The 23925-nt window shown below is 51.8% G+C and overlaps 2 protein-coding genes across 2 annotated transcripts in view; one reads left to right on the top strand and one right to left on the bottom strand.

The window, feature by feature from the left end:
- Nucleotides 1–22795, top strand: SARM1 (sterile alpha and TIR motif containing 1). Its single transcript, XM_072747783.1, has 9 exons — nucleotides 1–1099; nucleotides 6272–6890; nucleotides 8025–8237; nucleotides 8492–8583; nucleotides 8674–8909; nucleotides 11436–11538; nucleotides 11615–11804; nucleotides 17505–17626; nucleotides 17709–22795. Exons 1-9 carry the CDS (start codon nucleotides 630–632, stop codon nucleotides 17836–17838), a joined length of 2175 nt encoding a protein of 724 aa, XP_072603884.1. The 5' UTR covers nucleotides 1–629; the 3' UTR covers nucleotides 17839–22795.
- The window catches only part of SLC46A1 (solute carrier family 46 member 1), an 11877-nt gene continuing 4864 nt past the window's right edge, over nucleotides 16913–23925 (bottom strand). Inside the window, exons 4-5 of the mRNA XM_026016260.2 lie at nucleotides 22400–22556; nucleotides 16913–21878 (exon numbers count right to left, since the gene is read on the bottom strand). Of these exons, the coding sequence (XP_025872045.2) occupies nucleotides 21821–21878; nucleotides 22400–22556 (215 nt within the window). The 3' untranslated portion in view covers nucleotides 16913–21820. The remainder of the gene's footprint in view (nucleotides 21879–22399; nucleotides 22557–23925) is intronic.

Consider the following 23925-nt stretch of genomic DNA (forward strand, 5'->3'; position numbering starts at 1 on the left):
CTGCGTTGCCTTCACGTTGCAGTGTCACGGGGTTTGGGGGTGGCAGGGGAAGGAGGCGGTCGTCGGCTCGGCACCCTCCCCCCCGAGTGGCCACTCCCACTGCCTCCCCCTCCCTTCCCCTCTCCGTCCCCTCCCCTCCCTCCCTCTCCCCATCCCCTAAGCAGGCGTGGGCGTGGCTGAGGAAAGGCCTGGGGGCGAGGCCAGGCGGGGCGGGACGGGGCGGGGCGGGGGAGGGGAGGGGGTCCCACGTGACCGAGAGGCGGGTGTCAGCTCCCCGCTGCGGCTTCTCAGGGGCGGGGCTGCTGCAGATCCACACTGGGCCGGAGCCCGGCTTTGTTCTCTCGCTGGCAGAGTCTGGGTCCGTCCCTCGCAGCCCCCTCGCTCCTCCCGCCCACCCCCTGCCTCTGGGCCCGCTTCCCTTTGCCCGAGAGCTCCGTCCGGGATCCTGTCCTCGCCCCTCCCCCAAACTTCTGGCCAGCGCCCCTGCCGGGTGGGTAGCCTCCTCTCCCTCCCTGCCTCCTGCACCATCTCCTCCCAGGTCCTCTGTCCTGCCCCGCTTTGCCCAAGTCCCGGGTCGCCCGCCCGGTCCCGCGCCCCCGGCCCGGGATGTCCCCCGCAGCCCCGCGCCCATGGTCCTGACGCTGCTCCTTTCCGCCTACAAGCTGTGCCGCTTCTTCACCATGTCGGGCCCGCGGCCGGGCGCTGAGCGGCTAGCGGTGCCGGGGCCGGACGGGGGCGGCGGCGCGGGCCCGTGGTGGGCCGCGGGCGGCCGGGGGCCCCGCGAGGTGTCGCCCGGGGCGGCCGCTGAGGTGCAGGGCGCCCTGGAGCGCGCGATGCCCGAGCTGCAGCAGGCGCTGTCCGCGCTGAAGCAGGCGGGGGGCGCGCGGGCCGTGGGCGCCGGCCTGGCCGAGGTCTTCCAGCTGGTGGAGGAGGCCTGGCTGCTGCCGGCCGTGGGCCGGGAGGTAGCCCAGGGTCTGTGCGATGCCATCCGCCTGGACGGCGGCCTGGACCTGCTGCTGCGACTGCTGCAGGCGCCGGAGCTGGAGACGCGCGTGCAGGCCGCCCGCCTGCTGGAGCAGATCCTGGTGGCCGAGAACCGGTGAGGATGCTCACGGGCTGAGGGGAGAGCGCGGGGTGCTGTGGGGGCAGCAGGGGCGGTCGACAGCCTGGGTCTCTCCTGTGACTCGCACTGTGCGTTTGTTTTCGCGCCTCACCTCAGCAAATCCCAAATCCCTGTACTACACCCCTGTTGGGGATCAGCGTGTCCATTTTACAGGTGAGGAAAACAAGGCTTGGGAAAGTTTCATGACTTGCCCAGAGTCACAACACAGTGAACTGGTGGTGCAGCCAGGATTCACTCCCAGAACTGGTGGGGTAAGTAATTAGACAGGGGGAGGAAGAATGTAGCAGGACAGGAATTTGTCCCTGGTTATGAGGATGGACCCGGGATCCTACTGCCAATGGCCCCTAAACCCACAGACCACCTCCGCACAGGCCTGGGTGCCCTTCCAAGCTACCTTTTCTCTGCCACTGAGAAAGGAAGAGAACACAATGCTTAGGAAATGGGACAGGAGGAGGGGCGACGATCACTGAAATGAGTGCTGACCTGAGGGTTACTTGCCCCCCTTGTGTCACCCTCAATCCACCTCCTGCTTCCTCCTCCTTCATTTTGGCCCAGGTTACAGGCCAGACATGATCTCATTCTGCAGCTACTAATGGGGAATGGAAGTTTTTCAGTGGGATGAATGGGTGAGAGAAGAGGAATCAGGTGAGGAGCTAGGCAGGAGCCAGAGTATGTGTTCTCTGTCCCTTCCCCACATAGTGCCAAGATGGAGTAGGGGGGGTGGGGTCCAACTGGGGCCTGGCTGCCCCTCTCTTGCCTGCCTTTTGGGATCTCCTCTGAAATATGAGGACCCTTGCCTTCACTTTCTCTCATCTCCGATGCCAGAGCAGACCAAACTCTCACAAGTCTCGTGCTGAATTCTCTGGCCCCTTAGGTTTAGAAGGGTTTGGGAAGGGTCACTTTCAATTCATGCTTCTCTCACAAGTATGATGGGCATGGGTGAGGGATGCTTTTCTTGCCATTTTCAAATATTAAAAAATAGCCTTGTGGGTGGTGGAAATGATACAACTGTCAAAAATGCATGAATGGGGCCGTTTAAATTCAGAGAGCAAGATAGGGTTCTGCTTGACCAGCAAGTCATTAATCTCCCATCTAACATCAATCATCAGACATTTGCAGGGCTGGCAAACAGAGTGGGCCCTCACTGGAAGCAGTGGGCACAGGGTGGGGGTGGACTCTGTAGGCCTGGTATGTAGGGCGTGGCAGTTATAGTTAGAGTGCTTGGAGAAGGGGTGCAGCCAACACCCCCGGAAGAGGAGGGCTGCAGGTTGCAAACCGCACTGATATTTTTCAAGGTTGAAAATAACAATACTCAGCTGATTTAGAATTACTGAGGAAAGAGTCACAGTAACAATTGTCCCTGGCCTCATGAAACAACGTGCTGGCCCTGACAGCACTTCAGGACCAAGGACAGAGCCCAGCAAGGCCCGTGGCCTTCAAAATTTTTCTGAAGGCACAATCTCCTCGCCCTCTGGCCAAGGCTGGAAGGGAGAGAAGGGAGGTCACACATTGAGAATTCGTGTTTATGAAATCTTGCCCTTCCTTCATCAGCCAATCTCATCTTAAAGAAAGTTCCTCCTCCGTGCACCCACTCCTTTTCCCATTTCCTTCTTCCCAGGGTGCTACTACACCCTCTACCCAGGAGCCTAGGTCACAGCATCCCTCGCCCCCAAATGCCAAGAGAAGTCCAACAGGGTAGGACCCTTGAACTTGGTCTCGTGACACCCAGTGAGGGCCCCATGTAACTGCTAGCCTTTGAAATTTACAGCCCAGCCCCATCAGGAGACCATAATTAGGTTAAATGGTTTGACTCAGATTAAATGGCTTTCCCAAAAATACACAGTGAATAAGTGGAGGAAACATTAAAAACAAACAAACACCGGAAAGCTATTGCATGTAAATTCACAACGTGCAAAGGTGCAAAAAAAGATACACACTTAAGAATTGTTTATTCCTACCCAGACCCCCTCCCCGGATGCAAACCAGCAAAACAAGTTTCTTGCACAGTGTGTCCTTCCAGAGAAATTCTATGCATACAAGGATTTTACACATAAATGTGTAGTATATATATATGTATATATATATATATGTTTGTGTGTATAATTTCCCCTCTCCTTCGGAGCTGGGATTTGAACCCAGGTTCATAGCCTCTGAGGCTGCAGAACCTGGGAGGAGTTTATAGTTCTCAAAACAAGCACACAGTTCAATTTCTGTGAGTGTGCCAAGTACATAGGGAAAGGGGATGGCTGGGGGTGAAGAGACTTAGAATAAGTCCTCTTAAAAAACAAAAACAGGGGCACCTGGATGGCTTAGCTGGTTAAGTGTCTGCCTTTGGCTCAGATTGTGATCCCAGGACTGAGTCCCACATCAGGTTCCCTCACAGGGAGCCTGCTTCTCCCTCTGCCTATGTCTCTACCTCTCTCTGTGTGACTCTCATGAATAAATAAAAATTTTAAAATATTAAAAACAAAACAAATAAATACAGACAGGTGCAGGTTCAGACTCCAGCTATGCCTCTCACCAGCCGTGTAACTCAGCATGTCATGTAACCTCTCTGAGCTTTGGCTTTCTCATTGGTAAAAGAAACAAGTGAGTGATTAGAACCCATCTGTTCTTTTGGGAATGACTTTGGGGAAGCTCAGTGACCGGCTCAGGCAAAGTTGTGCCATGTTATGGGGTCAGCTGGGACCTGCAGTAGACACAAAATCACAAGCACTGTGGTCACTGTGATGCTCGCTGGGCAGGGACTCCATGACTGGCTGAGTCTCTTAACTCTTTGGGAGTAATGTTAGCTATGGAGGACATCATTTGTGGAGGTCAGGAAGACAGAAAACTTTCACCTCTGCCTGAAGTGAGGCAATTCTCCTGCCTGCTCTGCTGGCATCCAGGCTCCCTCCCTTGGACCTTTCCTCCCTATAGCAGTCAGAGTGTTTCCTAAAACCCTTTCAAGAGCAGGCCACTCCCCTTCCTGAAGCCTTTCAATGGCTCCCCATTTGCCATCAAGATAAAGTACAACTGCCTGGAGAGGGCTCAGAAGGCCCCTGGGACCCTTTCCATACTCTCCCCTTGAACCTCCACCTCAGCTCATACTCTCCACCTCTCCACTTCCACCTAGAAGTGGCTTCATTTCAGCATGGCTAAGGTGGGGACAGGTCCCCAAGTGCAACCAGCTCTCAGATATCTCCAAACCTTTGCATACATCTGTGCCTAGAATACAATCTCCACAATCTCCCCTTCTCCTCTTCATTAATGTCCCATCACCTTTCCAAATTAATGCCATAGGCACCCTTTCAATATAATTAATGTGTATTTCCTATATCTGTGTCCTGGTAAAATCTTTATTCTTATTTTGTGTGTATGTATTTTTAATTCACACAAATGGTGCTGTGTAATATAGTACATTCCAGTTCATACTTTCACCCACTCAGATTTACGTGTTTAAGACTCTGCATGTGCTATGATATCATCTGTTCAGTCACTTGTAACTGTTCCATAGTCCTCCAGAGTGAGTGCTTGCCCATGTTACCTCTCCACTCTCCCAGGCTCGACAGCAGACTGCCACCATCTTCCCCCACCACAAACAACCCTACAGTGAACAGCCTTTTCCACATCCTTTTGTGGATCTGTGACAATTTTGTTGCGATGCAAAATCAAAAGCCCCAGTTTCTGGCTCATAGAGTCCATATCTCTTTAACTTTACCCACACATCCCAGTCTCCTTTCCAAATTGACTACCCCAGGCATGTACCCTCCACCCACAGAGCTTCGGGGTGTTCATGGCCCCACACCTCGCCAACCTTCTTCTTTTTTTCTTTTTAAGATTTTATTTATTTATTCATGAGAGGCACACAGAGAGAGGCAGAGACATAGGCAGAGAGAGAAGCGGGATCCTTGCAGTCCAGTGCAGGACTCAATCCCAGGACCCGGGATCACACCCTGAGCCAAAGGCAGATGTTCAGCCACTGAGCCACCCAGGTGTTCCACCTTGCCAACCTTCTATGTTACCCAGATTCTGCTTTTTGCCTATCCAATAGGTGTAAAGTGATAGCTGATTTAATTCTCACTTCTCCTATTACTGATGAGTTAGAGCATCTCCTTATTTAACATTTTCGATTTCCTCTTTTGTAAATTGCCATTTATATCCTTTGCCATTCCCTATTGAATTTGCTGCCTTTTTCTTGTTGATTTGAATATTTATATGTTCTATATATGAATCCTTGTTGATTTTTATATTTTTCTTCGTTGGTTTTAAACACTGCAAATATCTCTGGCTGGCTGTCCATTCCTCAAACATGGCAAGCTCACCAGCCCTCAGGGCTTTTGTTCTTGCTGTTTGTTCTGCCTTTTATGCTCTCCTCCCAGACACTTGTAGGCAGGAGTCTCTTGATATTGAACTCTCAGATGTTACCTCCTCCTCCATCCAGGCACTGTCCATTACATCACCTGGGTTTGCTAGCATTAGAGCCATATCACTCTTGTTCTGTTCACTCGTTGTTCACATGCTTATTGTCTCCACATTAGCTGTGTATACATTCAGGCACCCGTACTCACTGTTCAGCTTCAGCCCCCAGCACAGTGTCTGGCACACAGTAGTTCCTCAAAAAAATCTGTTGAGTGAATAAACGCACCCCAATCACACAGCATGGACTGAAGAGAGGTTTGAGGGCAAGGATAAGAGTGGTGTACTTCAAAGTGATACTTCAAATGATGAAAAGAAGTGCCAGGCACTGTGGGGAACACTTTACATGGATTATCCTGTTCTTTCTCATAATGACCCTATGGGGGTAGGTATTCCTTTTATTTATGAGATGCAGAACTGAGGTAGAAAAATAAAGGAAGGCATTCAAGGTCCTACAGCTTTCTAGAAAAAAAACCAGGACCCAGGGGATCTTCTCCAGAGTTAGGATTCTTAACCACAACACACACTGTGGGGAGGAGGCAGCGATAAGGGAGGAAACAGGTGTGGCCGGGTTGGAGCATCCTTATAATCAGAGAAATCTGGTCCTTCCAGAAGGAGGATAATGCTCTCCGTCATGTCCTATATGACACTAGTGAGGCCAGAGAGGTTAAATGACCAGGGGCGAGGGTGTGAGCCAACTTCCCGAGGACACCGCCACTGCATCGTCCCTGTCCCATTTGATTTCTGCAGGGACCGCGTGGCGCGCATCGGGTTGGGCGTGATCCTGAACTTGGCAAAAGAGCGCGAGCCAGTGGAGCTGGCGCGGAGCGTTGCAGGCATCTTGGAGCACATGTTCAAGCACTCGGAGGAGACGTGCCAGCGGCTGGTGTCGGCCGGAGGCCTGGACGCGGTGCTGTACTGGTGCCGCCGCACGGACCCCGCGCTGCTCCGCCACTGCGCGCTGGCGCTGGGCAACTGCGCGCTGCACGGGGGCCAGGCGGCGCAGCGGCGCATGGTGGAGAAGCGCGCCGCAGAGTGGCTCTTCCCGCTCGCCTTCTCCAAAGAGGACGAGCTGCTGCGGCTGCACGCCTGCCTGGCGGTGGCGGTGCTGGCAACCAACAAGGAGGTGGAGCGCGAGGTGGAGCGCTCGGGCACGCTGGCGCTTGTGGAGCCGCTCGTGGCCTCCCTGGACCCCGGCCGCTTTGCTCGCTGCCTGGTGGATGCCAGTGACACCAGGCAGGGCCGCGGGCCCGACGACCTGCAGCGCCTCGTGCCGCTACTCGACTCGTCCCGCATGGAGGCGCAGTGTATCGGGGCTTTCTATCTCTGTGCTGAGGCTGCCATCAAGAGCTTGCAGGGCAAGACCAAGGTGGGTGTGCGGTCAGGCGGGGCCGGGGGTTAGAGAGCTGCTGGGAAGGCTTCCCAGAGGAAGTGGCATTCAACTGGGACTTGAAGTACACATAAGGGTTAGGTGAAGCAGGGAGAAGGATGAGAGACCAGTCACTGACCTTGAAGGCAAGACCAAGGGTTTTAAGCAGGGAACACGAGTTTTACAAAGATTACCGTGGCTACCGTGTGGAGATGGAATTAGCAAGGGTGACGGTGGAGGCAAGGGGGCCAGATAGGAGGCCATGACAGGGGGACAGTTGGGAAGGTGGGCTGGAGCATGACAGCCAAAGAAGAGAAAAGCAGATGGATCCCAGGGGTGTTGAACAAACAGCATTAGGATTTGGTGGGTGATTGGATGAAGAAAAGGGAAGAGCTGGGCAGCCCAGGTGGCTCAGCGGTTTAGTGCCGCCTTCAGCCCAGGGCATGATCCTGGAGACCAGGGATCGAGACCCATGTCGGGCTCCTTGCATGGAGCCTGCTTCTGCCTGTGTCTCTGCCTCTTTCTCTCTCTGTGCCTCTCATGATTAAACAAATAAAATCTTAAAAAAAAAAAAAAAAAAAAAGACTTCAGCTTAACATATAGTGGACATTGCATTATCCACTTAGAGTACAAGGCATTTAGAGTACAAGGCCTAATTGGAGGTATGAGCCAAGCTGTGGGTAAATCAAACCAGGCTGCATGGAGGGGTTGCTAATCAACTTGGATTCCACTGGATGGCTAGGATTCCCACAAGCAGGCTGGTGAACTAAAGGTCTGGGAACACCATGACTGGGCCCAGAGGTAAGAGAGGCTTGGTGGGTAGGTGTCAGCCAAGTGTGGGCTGGAGAAAGGGGGAGTGAGCTGAGAATGGTGGGCAGGGGGTGCACTGTGCCAGGCCAGGCTCAGAGTTCATCCTGGGGAGATGGAAGCTGTTAGAGGCAGGCATGAGGTCCAGAGTTGAGAGAGTTTCAGGAGGGGGGTTCGCAGAGCTACCTGCCTTATTGGATGACGGCAGGGCTAAGGCTGATGATGGGAGTTTCCGCGCTGAGAAGCGGCGGGGGGAGGGACTGGGCACGTTTGGGGAAGGCTGGTGAGCTGGTGGCCCCGAGACACCCTCCCTCCGCCCCTCCCTAGGTATTCAGCGACATCGGAGCCATCCAGAGCCTCAAACGCCTGGTTTCCTACTCCACCAACGGCACCACGTCGGCGCTGGCCAAGCGCGCGCTGCGCCTGCTGGGCGAGGAGGTGCCGCGGCCCATCCTGCCCTGCGTGGCCAGCTGGAAGGAGGCCGAGGTCCAGACGTGGCTCCAGCAGATCGGCTTCTCCCACTACTGCGAGAGCTTCCGGGTAAAGCTGCGCGTCCTGGGGGCGTGCGGCCGCTAGGGGCGCCCTGCGCAAGACAACAGCGCCCCCTTGCGGCCCCCACGCCCGCGGCGCCGCGGGTGGTTTGGGGGATGGGAGCCTGGCCTCAGCCGCTTTCTGGGTCACTCGGCTCTAACCTGGGCCCCATCGCCATCTCCAGTTCCCTTCCCTTGCATCTTATGCTTGGGGTCCAAGGGCTGAAGAGGAGAGCCCTTCCTCACATCCGACCCCTCCCCCAGGAGCAGCAGGTAGATGGTGACCTGCTTCTGCGGCTCACGGAGGAGGAGCTCCAGACCGACCTGGGCATGAAATCAGGCATCACCCGCAAAAGGTAAGGAGCCTCCTGCCCGCCAGCCCTGGCCCTCTGCCACTGGTCAGGCCCAGGTCGGGACCTCAGCGTCCTTCTTTCCCCCCGTGGTAGGTTCTTTAGGGAGCTCACGGAGCTCAAGACCTTCGCCAGCTACGCCACGTGCGACCGCAGCAACCTGGCTGACTGGCTGGGCAGCCTGGACCCGCGCTTCCGCCAGTATACGTACGGCCTGGTCAGCTGCGGCCTGGACCGCTCCCTGCTGCACCGCGTGTCCGAGCAGCAGCTGCTGGAGGACTGCGGCATCCGCCTGGGCGTGCACCGCGCCCGCATCCTCACGGCCGCCAGAGGTCAGCCTGCCCAGCCGGGACCCCACCCCTAGTCTAGCCCCAGTCCTGGGGGGACTTCCGAGCCTCCCTGCGGTCGGTTTGAGCACAGACGCTGTGCCAGACTGGATTCTGAGGATGCAAAGATGAATATGTTGCCCTCAAGAAGTTCCCAGTCTGAGTTGAGGAGGAGGGTGGAAGTGAGGCAGGTACATGAACACGTAGTTGACCACGGCAGGAGGCACCCCCAGGATTCCAGTGCGAGCTGACAGGAAGCACAGTTTCCCTGTCACCCAGGTCTGGGCATTTACAGGATGCCCAACCAGGTCTTGAAGGATGTATCGGGGAGGGGCGTGCAGCAGGAAGAGCAACCAGACAAAAGGAGCAGTAAGTATACGCAGATGTGGAGGTGAGGCAGCAAGGAGGAGATAGGGGTGGGAAGACACCTAGGGGTGGGGGGCTTGTGCGATTAGCCAGCAGCTTACAAAGTATGGATTCTGGAAGTGCTTTAGGGAGGTCACCAGGGTGGAATGGATTCTAGGGCTCTAGCAACCATTTTTATTTACTAACTTATTTTAATTGGCTAATTTACTATTTAGCTAATATTTGTCATCAATTACTATATGTATTAGGTTTTAAACATTATCTCATTAATATTTATATCCATTCTATGCAGTGGGTGTTAATTTTTTAAATCAACTTTAAATTTATTTTATTTTATTATTTTATTATTTATTTATTTTGAGACAGGTGAGAGCAAATGAGAAGGGAGGGGCAGAGAAAGAGAGAGAGAAATTTAAGCAGCCTGCATATCCATCCTGGAGTTTGACTCAGGGCTCACTCAGTCTCATGACTCTGAGATCATGTCCTGAGCGGAAATCAAGAGTTGGACACTTAACTGAGCCACCCAGACACCCCTCTATACTCTACTTTTTGAAAGTGTTTAAGTAATAAAAGAGGTATAACTTAACTTAAAAGTGTCTGATATGAAGAGTTTTGAAAAATGCATACATGTGTAACTACCATCATAATCCCAGATAAAGAATATTTCCATCAAGGGTGTTAATTTTAAGCATGATGAAACTAAGTTTTAAGAATTTAAATACATTTCCCAAAGTTATGCCTTGGGAGATCCCAAATACATATCCCAAATCCATTAAATAACAGAACTGGGATTTGAAACTCTGTCTTCTTGCTTCATAAATAGACAAATGCTATCTGTGAGTGTTAAGTCTGAAGATTATATGAGGATGGTCTTTTCATTCATCTATTCATTCAACAAGTTCAAAGCAGATCAGCTTTTATTATTTTTACATTGCAGCTCCCAATAAAACCTCAGTATTTCATTTTTTAAAATCAGGGAGGTCCTGGGGCACCTGGGTGGCTCAATTGGTTAAGTGTCTAACTCTCGGTTTTGCCATGGGTCGTGATCTCACAGGCCTGAGTTTGAGCCCCGTGTTGGGCTTTGCGCTCAGCTCAGAATCTGCTTCAGATTCTCTCTCCATCCTGCTCACTCTCTTTCTCTCTCTCAAATAAAATCTAAATAAATAAATAAATAAATAAATAAATAAATAAATAAAAACCAGGGAAGTCTTACTGCAAAAAGAGCTTACAAATCCCTTGTATAGGAAGTAGAGGGAGCCATGTACATTTTTATTTTTATTTTTATTTTTTTAATGAATTCTTTTTTTTAAATATTTATTTATTTATTTATTCATGATAGACGTAGAGAGAGAGAGACGTAGAGAGGGCTCCATGCCGGGAGCCCGATGTGGGACTCGATCCCAGGACTCCAGGATCAGGCCCTGGGCCAAAGGCAGGCGCTAAACTGCTGAGCCACCCAGGGACCCCGCCATGTACATTTTTAAAGTGGAAACAGGGATCCACTGAGACTTGGATTTTAGAAAGACCCCTCTGGTTGCTGTGCAAACAGATTGGACTAGGCAAGTATGGATTTGGGGAGATCACTGAGAAGGCTGAGTCGGGGGTCTGGACATAGGGAGGGTCCTGGGGCTGGAGTTCAGAATGTTTAGTAGGAAGAATCCAGAGCATGGAGTCAGGTGTCGTGAAGGTCTGTCTGTCTGTTATTTTCACTGCTATATCCCAAGCACAAAGCACAAAGGATAGTGCCTGGCACACGGTAAATACTTCGTAAATATTTGTTGAATGGATGAATGGATGAATGAAAGGTAGGGGTTTAGGACAATATCCAGGTTCCAACTGTGGTAGGAACTGGGAAGGAAGGGGCCAAGGGAGGATTTGGGATATGTTGGGTTTATAGTGTCCCCATGCAGGTTTGGAGCTCTGGAGAGAGGGCTGGAGGTGCAGATACATGTCCCTAAAACACAATGCCTGCCTCCTGAAAGGGACCCACCAATAGTAGGCAGTCTTCCTGTAGGCCCAGCTCTCTATCTCAATGACCCTATTTCAAACAAGCCACCCTGCCTGGGCTGGGCTGGGCTAAGAAGGCTGAGTGGGCAGAGAATGATGTACCTGAGGGTGAGTGATGAGGAGGGGTGACCCTTACCACACTGTCACCTTCTGCTTCAGAAATGCTACACTCTCCGCTGCCCTGCACTGGCTGTAAGCCCAGTGGGGACATCCCAGATGTCTTCATCAGCTACCGCCGGAACTCGGGTTCCCAGCTGGCCAGGTAAGAAGGGACAGGCAGGCGGGCAGCCTGGGAGCTCGGGGCCAGGCCAGGGCAGTGACACAGGACCTCTTCTCAGCCTCCTAAAGGTACACCTGCAACTGCACGGCTTCAGTGTCTTCATTGATGTGGAGAAGCTGGAAGCAGGCAAGTTCGAGGACAAACTCATCCAGAGTGTCATGGGTGCCCGCAACTTCGTGCTGGTACTGTCAGCTGGGGCACTGGACAAATGCAAGCAGGACCATGACTGCAAGGACTGGGTGCACAAGGTAGTGCTGGCCTCTGTGGTCCCATTCCTCCTCATCTGCACTCCCCAGCAACCTCTGTGGCCCAGCTGCAAGGCAGGAGCCACAGCTCGGACTGTAATTGGTCTTTAGTGGGTCAGTAAGGCTCTCATGATTCTCATTCAGTAAATGGGGATAACTTGCCTGTCTTATTCACCTTGTGGGATTGTTGTGAGGGCTCAAGAAGGAGGAAAATGTTTTGACAAATAACCTCTGTGGGGGAAGAGGGACAAGAGAGCCTAGTGACCGGCACAGTAGAATCACAAAGGATGCAAAGCTGTGAGTTTGAATCCTGGCTCTGGTCTTAGGTAAGTTATGCAATCAAGATGAGCTTCATGTTTGTTACTGTGAAGTGGGACGCCTATTGTCCCTAACCTCCTAGGATGTTGTTACAAAAATTAAAAAGAGGGATCCCTGGGTGGCGCAGCAGTTTGGCGCCTGCCTTTGGCCCAGGGCGCGATCCTGGAGACCCGGGATCGAATCCCATGTCGGGCTCCTGGTGCACGGAGCCTGCTTCTCCCTCTGCCTGTGTCTCTGCCTCTCTCTCTCTCTCTCTCTCTCTCTCTCTGTGACTATCATAAATAAAAAAAAATTTTTTTTAAACACTTCTTATAAAAAAAAAAAAAAGAGCTGAAATTTGTCAAGTTCTTAGCAGAATGCCTAGTTCTGTAGTAATTGCTCTATAATGGCAGCAATTATTATTGGAATTATTATGAGTGCTTACCACTGTTTAATTAATGCCATTGGATCTTCAGTGCCTGGCACACAGTAGAAACTTACCAAATACTCGTAGAATGGACAGACGGATGGATGGATGGATCCATATCACATCTACAGTTTTTTTTAATTTTTTTTTTTTATGATAGTCATACAGAGAGAGAGAGAGAGAGGCAGAGACACAGGCAGAGGGAGAAGCAGGCTCCACGCACCGGGAGCCCGACGTGGGATTCGATCCCGGGTCTCCAGGATCACGCCCTGGGCCAAAGGCAGGCGCCAAACCGCTGCGCCACCCAGGGATCCCACATCTACAGTTTATTAATTATTAGTGAGTAGGGGTTGAGCTGAGGGATACAATAGTCATCTAAGATAGAGCCTTTGTCCTGAAGGAGCTAAGGAGACAAGAATAGGCCCAGAAAGGCTAGATCATATATGCTTTGGTGTCAATGCTGAGCTAGGTAGGTAAAGCTCTTACTTGCCATAGGAGTACGGAGAAGGGAGAAAATATTCAGGGCTGGAATAACCAGGGAAGGCATCCCAGGCAGGGCAACTGCATGAGCAAAGAACAAAGTGGGGATGAGGAAGGTGCATCATTAGTAATTTCTTTTAGATGAAAAAACTGAGGCTCAGAGACGTAGAACACTTTTTCCCATGGCCACGCTGGCATAGAAATCGGAAAAGCTAGGCTCTGAACTCCACCTTTCTGATTCCAAAGCCCATGCTCTTTCCCAGTACCTGACCGCGTTCCATGGCACAGATCTGAGGGGCTTTGAGGGCACGTGGGAGGATAGGATTCAGCTAACACCAGAAATGATCGTCTGCATCTCTTCCCACCTCCATGTTTAATGATGTCATGTTGGTAGCTTGAAATCAGCCCTGGTGGGAGTATTTACACAAAGGAAATTGGTAAATACTACAAATTAGGGTTTTATTTGTTTGGTTGTGTCTCTCCCCCCTGCCCCGCCCCTGAGAGTTATTTGTTAAACATTTGCCAGCATACCACTGGCTGGATAAGAACTATGGAACCAGTGGTGCCCGGGTGGTTCAGTCATGTAAGCATCTGACTGGATTTCGGCTCAGGTTGTGATTTCAGAGTTGTGAGACGGAGCCCCAAGTCGGGCTCTGCACTGAATATGGAGCCTGCTTAAGATTCTCTCCCTTGGGGATCCCTGGGTGGCTTGGCAGTTTGGCGCCTGCCTTTGGCCCAGGGCGCGATCCTGGAGTCCCAGGATCAAGTCCCGCATCGGGCTCCTGGCATGGAGCCTGCTTCTCCCTCTGCCTGTGTCTCTGCCTCTCTCTCTCTGTGTGTGTGTGTCTATCATGAATAAATAAATAAACAAATCTTTTTTTTTAAACAAATCTTAAAAAAAAAAAAAAAGATTCTCTCCCTTTTCCTCTGCCCCTCCTTCCCACTCTCTCCCTTTCTAAAAAAAAAAAAAAAAAAAAAAGCAAAACCCAAAAAAATCTATAGAACCAGTTTGCAGAGTGTCTAAAAGCTGGGAGAACACTTGTGTTTAAAGCCCTGGGAAAAGGGATCCCGCAAGGGCAGTGAGGCCAGGCCAGCAGGTGTAGGGAGAAGGTTCTGACACCAGAGTGCATCCATCCTGACAGTGGGGAGGAGGATCAGGCCCTGGAAGCCATGTTTTTAGGGGCTGAGTACTGGGCTTGGTTGGTGTTGGGCCAAAGAGACATCTGAAGGATCATGGTTGGTGGCTCAGAGCAGGTGGCAGGATAAACAGAGGGGTATCTGAGTTCCATATGAGATCAGACCTTGCTGTGTTCACTCCGTATCCCTGATGGCTACAACCATGCATGGCAGGAAGTAGGCTCTTGAAGAGTTTATGGAATACTTAAACCATGATCAATCAAACAGATGAAGCTGAGATAACTGGGGAAACCTTACATGTCCACCAGGTTTACCAGGTCAGAACACTTGACTACAATCAAGTGTTTGTTCTTAACCTGCAGGATGACCTCGAATAAGCCATTCTTCCTCTCTTGGCCAGACTCTGAATCTGTGCAATGAGCAGTGTGCTGTCTTTGGTTCTGTGTAATTCTGGGTAAGACAAATGTCTAAAGGCTCTCAGATAAATTTCTGCAGGGTCAGAATTCATACCAGTTCCCAGCAGAGAGGCAGAGGGTGTGGTTGAAAGAGCCTTGGACTTGGAATCTGAAGGCATGATTCAGAAACCTGGCCCCTCTTGGGCTGGGCATTTGTGTGACCTGATGGCAAGCCCCTTCCCCTCTCTGGGGTTCCTTCTTCTCATTCGTAAAATGAGAGGTTCCCTAAAAGCTAATCAAGATTGAAGTTATACAGGTTCTTTCCCCAGTAAGGCTCTGCTCCACAAGGGTGCTTGATACCCATCCCTGTCCCAGTGTACTGCATCGAGGCAGGAGGCAGGCGGAGTGGCAAGAACATTTGCCTTGGACCAGTCCCAGAGGCTCCATCAGCCTTCCTTGGATGGTGTTAGTGCTTAATTGCCTCTGGTTTTAAAACTCCTTTCCCTGAAGCCACATTTAGTGGGTAATCAATATGGGAAACCACAAGTGAACTGCACTCAAGAAAGTCCAATCCCTGAGGCTTTTTTCCTCTTTGAAGGAAAAAACATTCAATAGGCACTTACCAGAGCACCCATTAATAGTAAGTAATATCGTCAGAACAACCTTGTAAGCGAGGTTTATTATCCCCCTTTACAGAGGAGGAAATAATAACACCTATTAGTTATTATTAAGCACACACTACATGCTGGGCACTGCTCTAACCACTTGCCACAGGACATAGCAGGTATCTCCCCAGCAGAAGAGAAAACAGAGGCTGTGAGGGCCTGTTTGCCTCAGGCCACAAAGCCTATGTCAGAGTTGATGTGAACCCCAATCTCATGATTCTAGAGTGCAGCCCCTAACTGCTATGCTATATTTTCTCTCTCATTTATTCATCCACCCATCCATCCATCCATTCATTCATTCCAACCATCCAGCCATGCATTCAGTATTTGGCAAGGACTATGGGCAAGGCTTTGTGAAAGATGCTGAGATACAAGATAGGTAAAAACCAGACATGATCCCTTATGTCTGGTGAAGACAGATAATTGTAAATTGTTCATTGCTTAAGTTTGCCACTGTAGCATGTGCTGAAGAGTTTATGAGAGCCTATAATAGGGAGATCGTGCCTGGTCAGAGAAGGGAGGAGAGACTTCCTGGGAAAGTATGGCTTAAGCTCCAATCAGAAAAATGAGTAGGCATTAGTTAGGTGAGGAGGCAGGGAAAAGAGCATGTGCAAAGGGCTTGTGTAGGGAAGGAGGATGGCAAATCTAAGGGGCTGAAAGGCCTGTGGTCCGGAGAATGGTGCAGGGGTGGAGTGTAGGGAAGGAGTTGTGGCCAACCACACAGAGCCTTCAAACCACAATAAGGAGTTTTAATTTTATTCTAGGAGCCATGTAAAGTCTTGAAGAGTTTTAAGTAGGGAGTGACATGATCAGATTTGCATTTTGTATGGAACAGCCAGGTGAAGGGGCAATGTGGAGAACAAGTTAGAGGGAGCACAGTGGAGGAGAGACCTGGTAGGAACAAAGATGGAGGGTTGGAGCAGCACAGTGGCAGGATGGAAGAAGAGAAAAAGTGGGTAGATTTGAGAAACAAGGACAATTGGTGGGGCTGGTGATGGATCAGTTTGGATGGAGAGGATGAGGTTTTTCTTCTGATATCAAATTGTGTTTTTCCCAACACCAACAACCAATTCTCCAATTTGCCAACACCAACTGGGTGTCCCACAATTCAGTTCTTTTTTAAAAAATGTTTTTAGATTTATTTATTTGAGGGAGAGTGTGAGTGTGAGCAGAGGGAGGGGCAGAGGGAGAAGCAGACTCCTCGCTGAGCAGGGAGCCTGACACGGGGCTCAATCTCATGACCTTGAGATCATGACCTAAGCTGAAACCAACAGTACGACGCTTAACCCCAGACACCCTCAGTTCAGTTCTGATACTGACTTATGCAGAGCAAGTATCAGACTCCAGAGGGTTTTTTTTTTTTTAAGATTTTTCATTTATTCACGAAAGACAGAAAGAAGCGAGACATAGGCAGAGGGAGAGAAGCAGGCTCCCTGCGAGGAGCTTGATGCGGGGCTCAATCCCAGATCCCAGGATCACGCCCTGAGCCAAAGGCAGATGCTCAACCGCTGAGCCATCCAGGTGTCCCAGACTCCAAAGGGTTAAGGGCTCAATCCCACATGTCTGCCCTCACTTCAGTTGAAAGTCCTAGGTTCCCAGGCTACCCGCACTTCTGACCTGGCTACCAGTTCAGGAGCTCCCATGACATACAGATCCCTCCCCCGCCAGTTCAATAATTTGCTAGAATGACATGCAGAACTCAGAACACACTTAACTATTACTGGTTTATTGTCGAGCATGTAACTCAGAAACATTTGAATGTAAAAGATGCATAGGGCAAGGTATGGGGTGTGGGGGGCACAGGCAGGAAGGCACAGAGCTCCCATGCCCTCTCTAGCCACCCTCCCAAAACCTAGATGTGCTCACCAACCCACCCCCTCCTTGGGAGATTTTATGGAGGTTTCATTATGGAGGCATGATTTAGTCATTGGCCACTGGTGAGTGAACTCACTCTCCAGCCCCTCTCCCATCCTGGAAGGTGTGCATCTGTGAATGTATGAGGGGTACTTAAAAGTTCCAACCTTTTCATCATGCCTTGGCCTTCCTGGCAACCAGCCCCCACCTGGAAGCTACCTGGGCACCCCCATCCCCAACCTCCAGTCATCCAGAAATTCCCCGTGTTTCAGGAGCTCTATGCCAAGGACCTGGGGCAAAGATCAAATACTTGGTTTTTATTATACCACAAGGAGTAAGGGAGAAGTCAAGGTGGACTTCAGCACCAACACCCCTCCCAATGTCTGCCTGGCCCCAGGGTCCCTAGACTGGGACCCATGTCTCATCCTCTCCTCTTTTCTTTCTGCAGGAGATCGTGACTGCTTTGAGCTGCGGCAAGAACATTGTGCCGGTCATCGATGGCTTCGAGTGGCCAGAGCCCCAGGAACTGCCTGAGGACATGCAGGCTGTGCTTACCTTCAACGGCATCAAGTGAGGAGAGGGGTGGGTACACAGCCCTCAGCCAGCAGCACCCTCTGCCGGCCCCCTAACCCACCAGCCTCTGTGCCCACAGGTGGTCCCATGAGTACCAGGAGGCCACAATTGAGAAGATCATCCGCTTCCTGCAGGGCCGCTCCTCCCGGGACTCATCTGCAGGCTCTGACACCAGTTTGGAGGGTGCCGTACTCATGGGCCCAACTTAACCAGTCCTTGGTTCCCAAGGCCTGTTGTGAACCCCATTTCCATCATCCTTCCCGAAGAAGCAGCTCCTCAAACTGGTCTCTCTCAACTGCAACAGCCTGGGCCCTTCTCAGAAAATGGCTGTCACTCTGCCCCCACCCTCATGGCCCACCTCAAAACCAGCCTCCTCGGGGACGGGGACGGGACGGGACGGGACGGGACGGGACGGGAAGGGAAGGGAAGGGAAGGGAAGGGAAGGGAAGGGAAGGGAAGGGAAGGGAAGGGAAGGGAGGCATTGAGGGTGGTAAGGGCCAGACCTCCCTAGTCTCTGCCACCAGGTTCTCTATCTCAGGTGTGGGAGAGACTCTGGAGGTTGAGACTCCGCACACTATACCCACCTACCTCGTGCCAGCCCTGACAGCAGCCAGCTTGGCTAGGGGGAAGGCAGGCAGCCTCTGACAAGAGTTAGGGCAATGCCCACCCCCCTGGGCTAAGCAAGGGCTGAGGCCTAGCAGCCAGCTGGAGGTGGGGGTTCAGTGATGGCTCTCCACCTAGATGGTGCCTGGCTTCTGGGCTCACCACTTCCTGCCATCCCGTGGCCTTGACCTGTAACCACTCACTGTCCTTAGCTGGTCTGGTCCCAAGTCCCCTCCCAGCCTTCCCAAGGTGCAGTCCTCTTACCACACCCAGGGTCAGGGTGGGGCTGAGCCAGCCCTCACTCTGGCTGGTCTGCAGCTGTGGTCAGCTTTGCTGCACTCACTGGTGCAAGGGAGCTGCCTGCTTGGGTCTGGGCCTGGGCCGCCAAGGCCGTCTCACCAGGCAGCTAGCTACCCTACCCATGCCTTGTTGCTGTGCCTCAGTTCCTGCTGGCCAGGCTCAGCTGGCTCCCCCAGCCAACCCCTCCCTACCCACCTGCTCAGGGGATGGCCAGGAGAGGCAGCCTCTCCTCGTGGCACAGCAGTCGGCTGGATAGCCTGTGCATCTGTGGCACAGCAGTCGGCTGGATAGCCTGTAGCAACACGGGAAGAGGCGGTACTCTGAAGAAGGGTGGGGGGCACATTGGAATCCCCTGGGAATTTTCCTAAAACTGCATTCAGGAGACCTGGGCAGGGCCTAGGTTTCTGCATTTTTCACAAAATCCCAGGTGAGTGGATGCAGATGGTTAAGGAATGACACTTCAACTAGCAAGGCTCTAAAACACAAATCCCTCACAAATCTTTGCCATTTCCCCCGACATCCCACCCCATAGTTTCTGCCATCACCTGAGCAACCCAACCCATATTTTCTCCATTTTACAGAGAAGGAACTGAATGACATGACATTTCAGTAGAGTCAGCCCCAGGGATCCAGACCCGGCCTTCTGGTGCTCAGTCCACTGCCTATCCTGAGAATCCTCCTGGAGGCTGTGCCCTGGGCAGGGCTGTCACTCTACTGACAGCTCGCTTCTCCTCTGCCCCAAGGGTCTGGCAGTGGGGGACAGGTTTTCACAAACAAAATAGGCTGGCCCAAAAGCTATGCAGAAGTAAAGCAAGAACATCCCTCTGCCCCTTTCTCCACTAGGTGGGAGAGCAAGAAGGTCTCCTCCCTCCAGTAAACCCAGGCTTCAGCTAACAGGGTCAGCTGGAACCCTCCCTTACCTCCCTTCCTCACACCTCAGGCTGGCTCGGCTTTCAGAGCCACCCCCCACAAGTGCTAGCCAGGTCACTCGTAGCTCTTGAGCCACATCATCAGAGGATCAGAGGTCTCACTCCAGGCTTGGGACTCCTTTTCTGCTCCCTATCCTGCCGAAGATACACTTTAGCCCAGCCTGGCCCCCACCACTCTTGACCCTGCTTCCTTCATGCCACAACAGTGCCCTCCAGTGCCAGGCCCTGGATGTGGTGGTGACTGAAGGTGGCCTAGACACTGCCCTCATAGAGCAGAGAAAGTAACAATACAATGGGATGAGTACCCTCCAGGGGAAGCTTTCTCTTTGTCCCTGATCAGTCCCACTCCCTCGTGAGGTGCCCCAGGCAGCATTCTGGGAGGTTGCCAGGCCGTGTCTTCTGTTCATACACCTTCTCTTGCTGCCCCTTCCTGCCTCTGGGGAATCAGAGCCCAGCCTCCAACCTCACCAGAGCAGCCAAGGTGATAGGGTGATGGGTGATGGCCCTCACCCTAGCCAGGCCAGTGTGCCATGACAGACTGCCCAGGGCAGGCACCTTAACCGTCACCTTGCACCCAGGCCTGGCCCCACAGGGCTGGTCCTGAACCTGAGCTGAGAAACAGCCTTTCCCCACAAAGCCTGCTCTGACATTGGTCTGCTGGGTCAGGGTTTTCTGCTTGGCTGGGGTGTAGATGCTGCTTCTAGTGGGGGCTGTCAGCTAGGTCCCTACCTACCTCACCTCGCCCATCCCCAGGGACCAAGGACTGCTCAGGGATACTCCGAGGTCAAGAAGTCCAGCTCCAACTCATTCCTTCTCCCCTGCCCAGGAAGAGAGGCATCTCATTCTAAAATGTATGAGGTGAGAAGGGGCTCAGAACATCATCTATCCCAGTGTTTCCTAACTTGTCCACCTGTGACCAGACAATTCATGGGCGCTGTTTATCTAGCCCTTCATAGGAGGGCTTGCTCAAGGTCACAAGCAAGCCAGAGGCAGTGCCTAGAGTATAGCCCAGGCCTGAGGCCAGCCCAGAACCTTTCCCTGACTCCTACTGCCTCATGCTGAGACAAGACAGTGGAAGGCCCTCTCCTTGCTTTGGTCTCCCAATGACAGAGACATTGACCCTGGTCTGCCCTGCACCACTCCATTTCACTGGTGTGATTTTCAGGGCAGGTGAGAGAGGAGGGTAGCTGGGAGCCGAACCCTGTTGGCCAATTCATGTTTGCAGTCAAGTGCCACCTGACTTGGGTCTCTGTGGGGGCTTACAGCCCTCATCAAAGCAGGTGCCTAAATACTGAATCCAGTTCTGCCTTTCAGATGTTGGGCCAGGCTTTCCCAACACCCTGAGAAGGGCCCTTGAATCAGGCCCATCTCCAGGTTCCCATTGACCTAAAGATGCACAAAGGATGGTCTCAGCACACAGCCCTGCCGAAATATGTGGCAATTGGAGTGCTAGAGAGCTGAGTAGTAACAGACTGATCCTGCTTGGGCTAGTGTAGCTGGGTAGACCAGTAAGGTGCCTTCAGGGAACGGATCTCTGACTGACCCTCAGGAATGGCCTCTGCCCTAAATCTCTCCGCTGGCCAGATGCCAGCCTGGCAACCCCACAGCACCACCCTCTCTCCTAGCCTAGTAGCTCAGAAGAGAATGAGCAGTCAGAGGAGATGTGGGCTGTCCATGCCCAGCATCATCTCATGGCAGTTCAGGGGGCTGCTGCCCAGCCCAGAAGCTTACTGCTATCTGACCTACAGTGGGCAGACTGGGAACAGGAAAGCAGGGGACCCCACAGCCCAATGCCTCGGGGACCAGAAGGTTCACTTCAGTGTGATTATATGAATTTATTGTGATTGGCACTGCTAAGCCCAGAGGATGGATTTCCCAGCCAGAGACAGAAGCACCTCTCTCCAGAGGGCACCCAGCCCCTCCCATTGCATTCCCCCCAGAACCATATCCATCACTGAGGAGTGACTGGTGGCTGCACACCAGAAACAACCCTGTGAGCTGTGCAGTCTGGGTTGAAGCTATCAACCCTCCTGCTTCAATTGGTCCCTGAGGTGCCCTTCCAACAGGACCTCTCCTCTCCCCTGAAGGGTTCTACGTGACTGATGGTATAAAGGGTAAATGGACCCCTGTTTCACAATGGCACCCCCACTGTCTCCTGGAGTAGGACCGTCTGCATTGTAATTCTAGATTAGAGTCCTAGGCTGGCACAGCTGTCTGGTTTGACCACTTTGTCCAAGGTAGACACTTGCCCTTGGAAAGGAGGTGCCCATGCTGCTGCGGGTTGGGATCCAGATGCATACTTTCAGATGATTAGTGTTCACTTTGTTCCTTTTGCCCTCTGTCCTCCAGGCCAGGCCAATCAGGGGCTCTGAGGAAACTGCTGGAATTCGGGACGAGGATTAGCCTTTTCCAGCACCCTGTGAAAGACCAGAAAAAGGGTTTGGATTTGATCTGGGGAGACATCCTCAACTCTTAGAGATGTGACACAGGCTTTACTGGGTGGGGTGGGACAGGTATTCCCTCCCAAAGCTGAGAGGCGGAAGACAAGGCAATGTCCAGACACAGAGGGCTCTGGAAAGAAACTCTGAAGGCTACAGGGGAGAAAGTCAGGCTAGCCTCTGGCCTAGCCATAACTAGTAGGGGAAGCTCTCCCTGGCTTCCCTTTAGCATATTTCTGCCACCAGACTTCCATGTGCAAAACAGGAATAGAGGAGGGGAGCTAAGGGAGAGAACACAGCCTTGCCAGCAAACAATGTTAGCCAGACCCTTCCCCCGGCCCCTCTGCCTTGTCCTTGGGGAATGGTTCCCAGATGATTAGGCAGCTGTCCCTCAAGGGCAGAATCAGGGGGAATGGTTCCAAGAATGACTTGGGAGGAGAAGAAAGCAGAAAACTTTGGGATAAAGGATATTATAAGCATGGGTCAGAGCCCTGCATTACCCAATCAGAATGGCTGGGATGAAGAGGAGGCCAGCTCCCAGGAGGAAGGGGAACCCCTTCATGAAGTTCAAGGTGGCTGGGTAGAGGGAGTTGAAGATGCCAGAAGCCATCAGCATGGCCAAGCTATTGATGCAGGCCACCGAAGAAAAAAGAGCACCTGTAAAGACATAAACATCACACTTTGGGGTCTGAAAGACCTAGACTCAATCCCAGAACCCCTAGCTTGCAGCTGTGTGACCTGGGGCAAGTCACTTGGACTTGGAGTCTCACCTTCCTCAATGATAAATCCTACATCGTGTGTTGTGATAAGGATTCAATGAGGTCATGCTTGGAAAGCAGTTGGCACAGAGGGGCTACAAAACTAATGGCTGTTATTAAATCTGTGTATGAAAAGTATATGTGATATCTTCTACCAAAAGCCCAGTATAATGGGTTTTGGTTTATCCCTTTTTGGAATCATCTCCTTTCTGGGATTAATTATAGGGTTAATTCCCATTAACTTATTATCCCAGATAATAAGTTCAAACACTTATCTATGTGATCACTCAGTAAGTTGCTTATCCTTCTGGGTTTCTATCCCCCTTCTATTAAACAAGGATAATACCTATTTCATAGATTGATAGCAAGATTAAATTCACATGGAAAGCATCCATCGCAGGCCCTGGCCCCCTGGAGGTAGTAAGGACTGCTCTTTTCTCCTGTTCCCCTTGGCATCTCTGGGTACAGTGAAAATTCTAGGAAAAAAGCTTACTGAGTGAATGAATGAAGGTACATGGGTTCTGGGGGGCAAGGGAACGAACCCTTAGCTACATATAGCACCAGATCCTCCTTCCAGGGCAGATGGGGAAAAGTGGATGAGCTAGATATTTCCAGACTAGGGTATAAAGACCCAAAGGTCCGAGAAGCTACTCCTTAGAGATATGCCAATAGAACTCAAATTTTGCAAAATGAGCAACACCCCAACAGAAGTTGAGTTTGAACTCTGCCAGAGCCTCAGAGCTAGACAGAGCTCTTGTCAAGAGCAAACCACGCGGGCAGCCCCGGTGGCGCAGCAGTTTAGCGCCACCTGCAGCCCGGGGTATGATCCTGGAGACCTGGGATCGAGTCCCACGTCGGGCTTCCTGCGTGGAGCCTGCTTCTTTCTCCCTCTGCCTCTCTCTCTCTGAATAAATAAATACATAAATCTTAAAAAAAAAAAAAAAAAGCAAACCACTCATGTTACAGAGGAGCAAACAGGTACAGAGACAGAAAGGGACCTACCCAAGATCACACAGCCAGTGGGTGACACAGCCAGGACCCAAAACCATATCCCCAGACCTGCTGCTCTTAAAAACAGCTGGGTTTGCATCCTAGCTCCACCACTTATTGAGTGACCTTGGGTGACCTGATTTAACCTTCTGGGTCCCTGCTTCTTAATTGGTCACTTTGGGACAAGAAAATATCTAATGGTTGTTGCTTCCTCTGTGCTCTGCCACGAAACTGCCATCACCACATCTTTCTTACAGACGGAAAAGCTGAGGTCCGGA

The sequence above is a fragment of the Vulpes vulpes genome, chromosome 2 (assembly GCF_048418805.1).
Source record: "Vulpes vulpes isolate BD-2025 chromosome 2, VulVul3, whole genome shotgun sequence".
In the NCBI taxonomy this organism is placed as follows: domain Eukaryota; kingdom Metazoa; phylum Chordata; class Mammalia; order Carnivora; family Canidae; genus Vulpes; species Vulpes vulpes.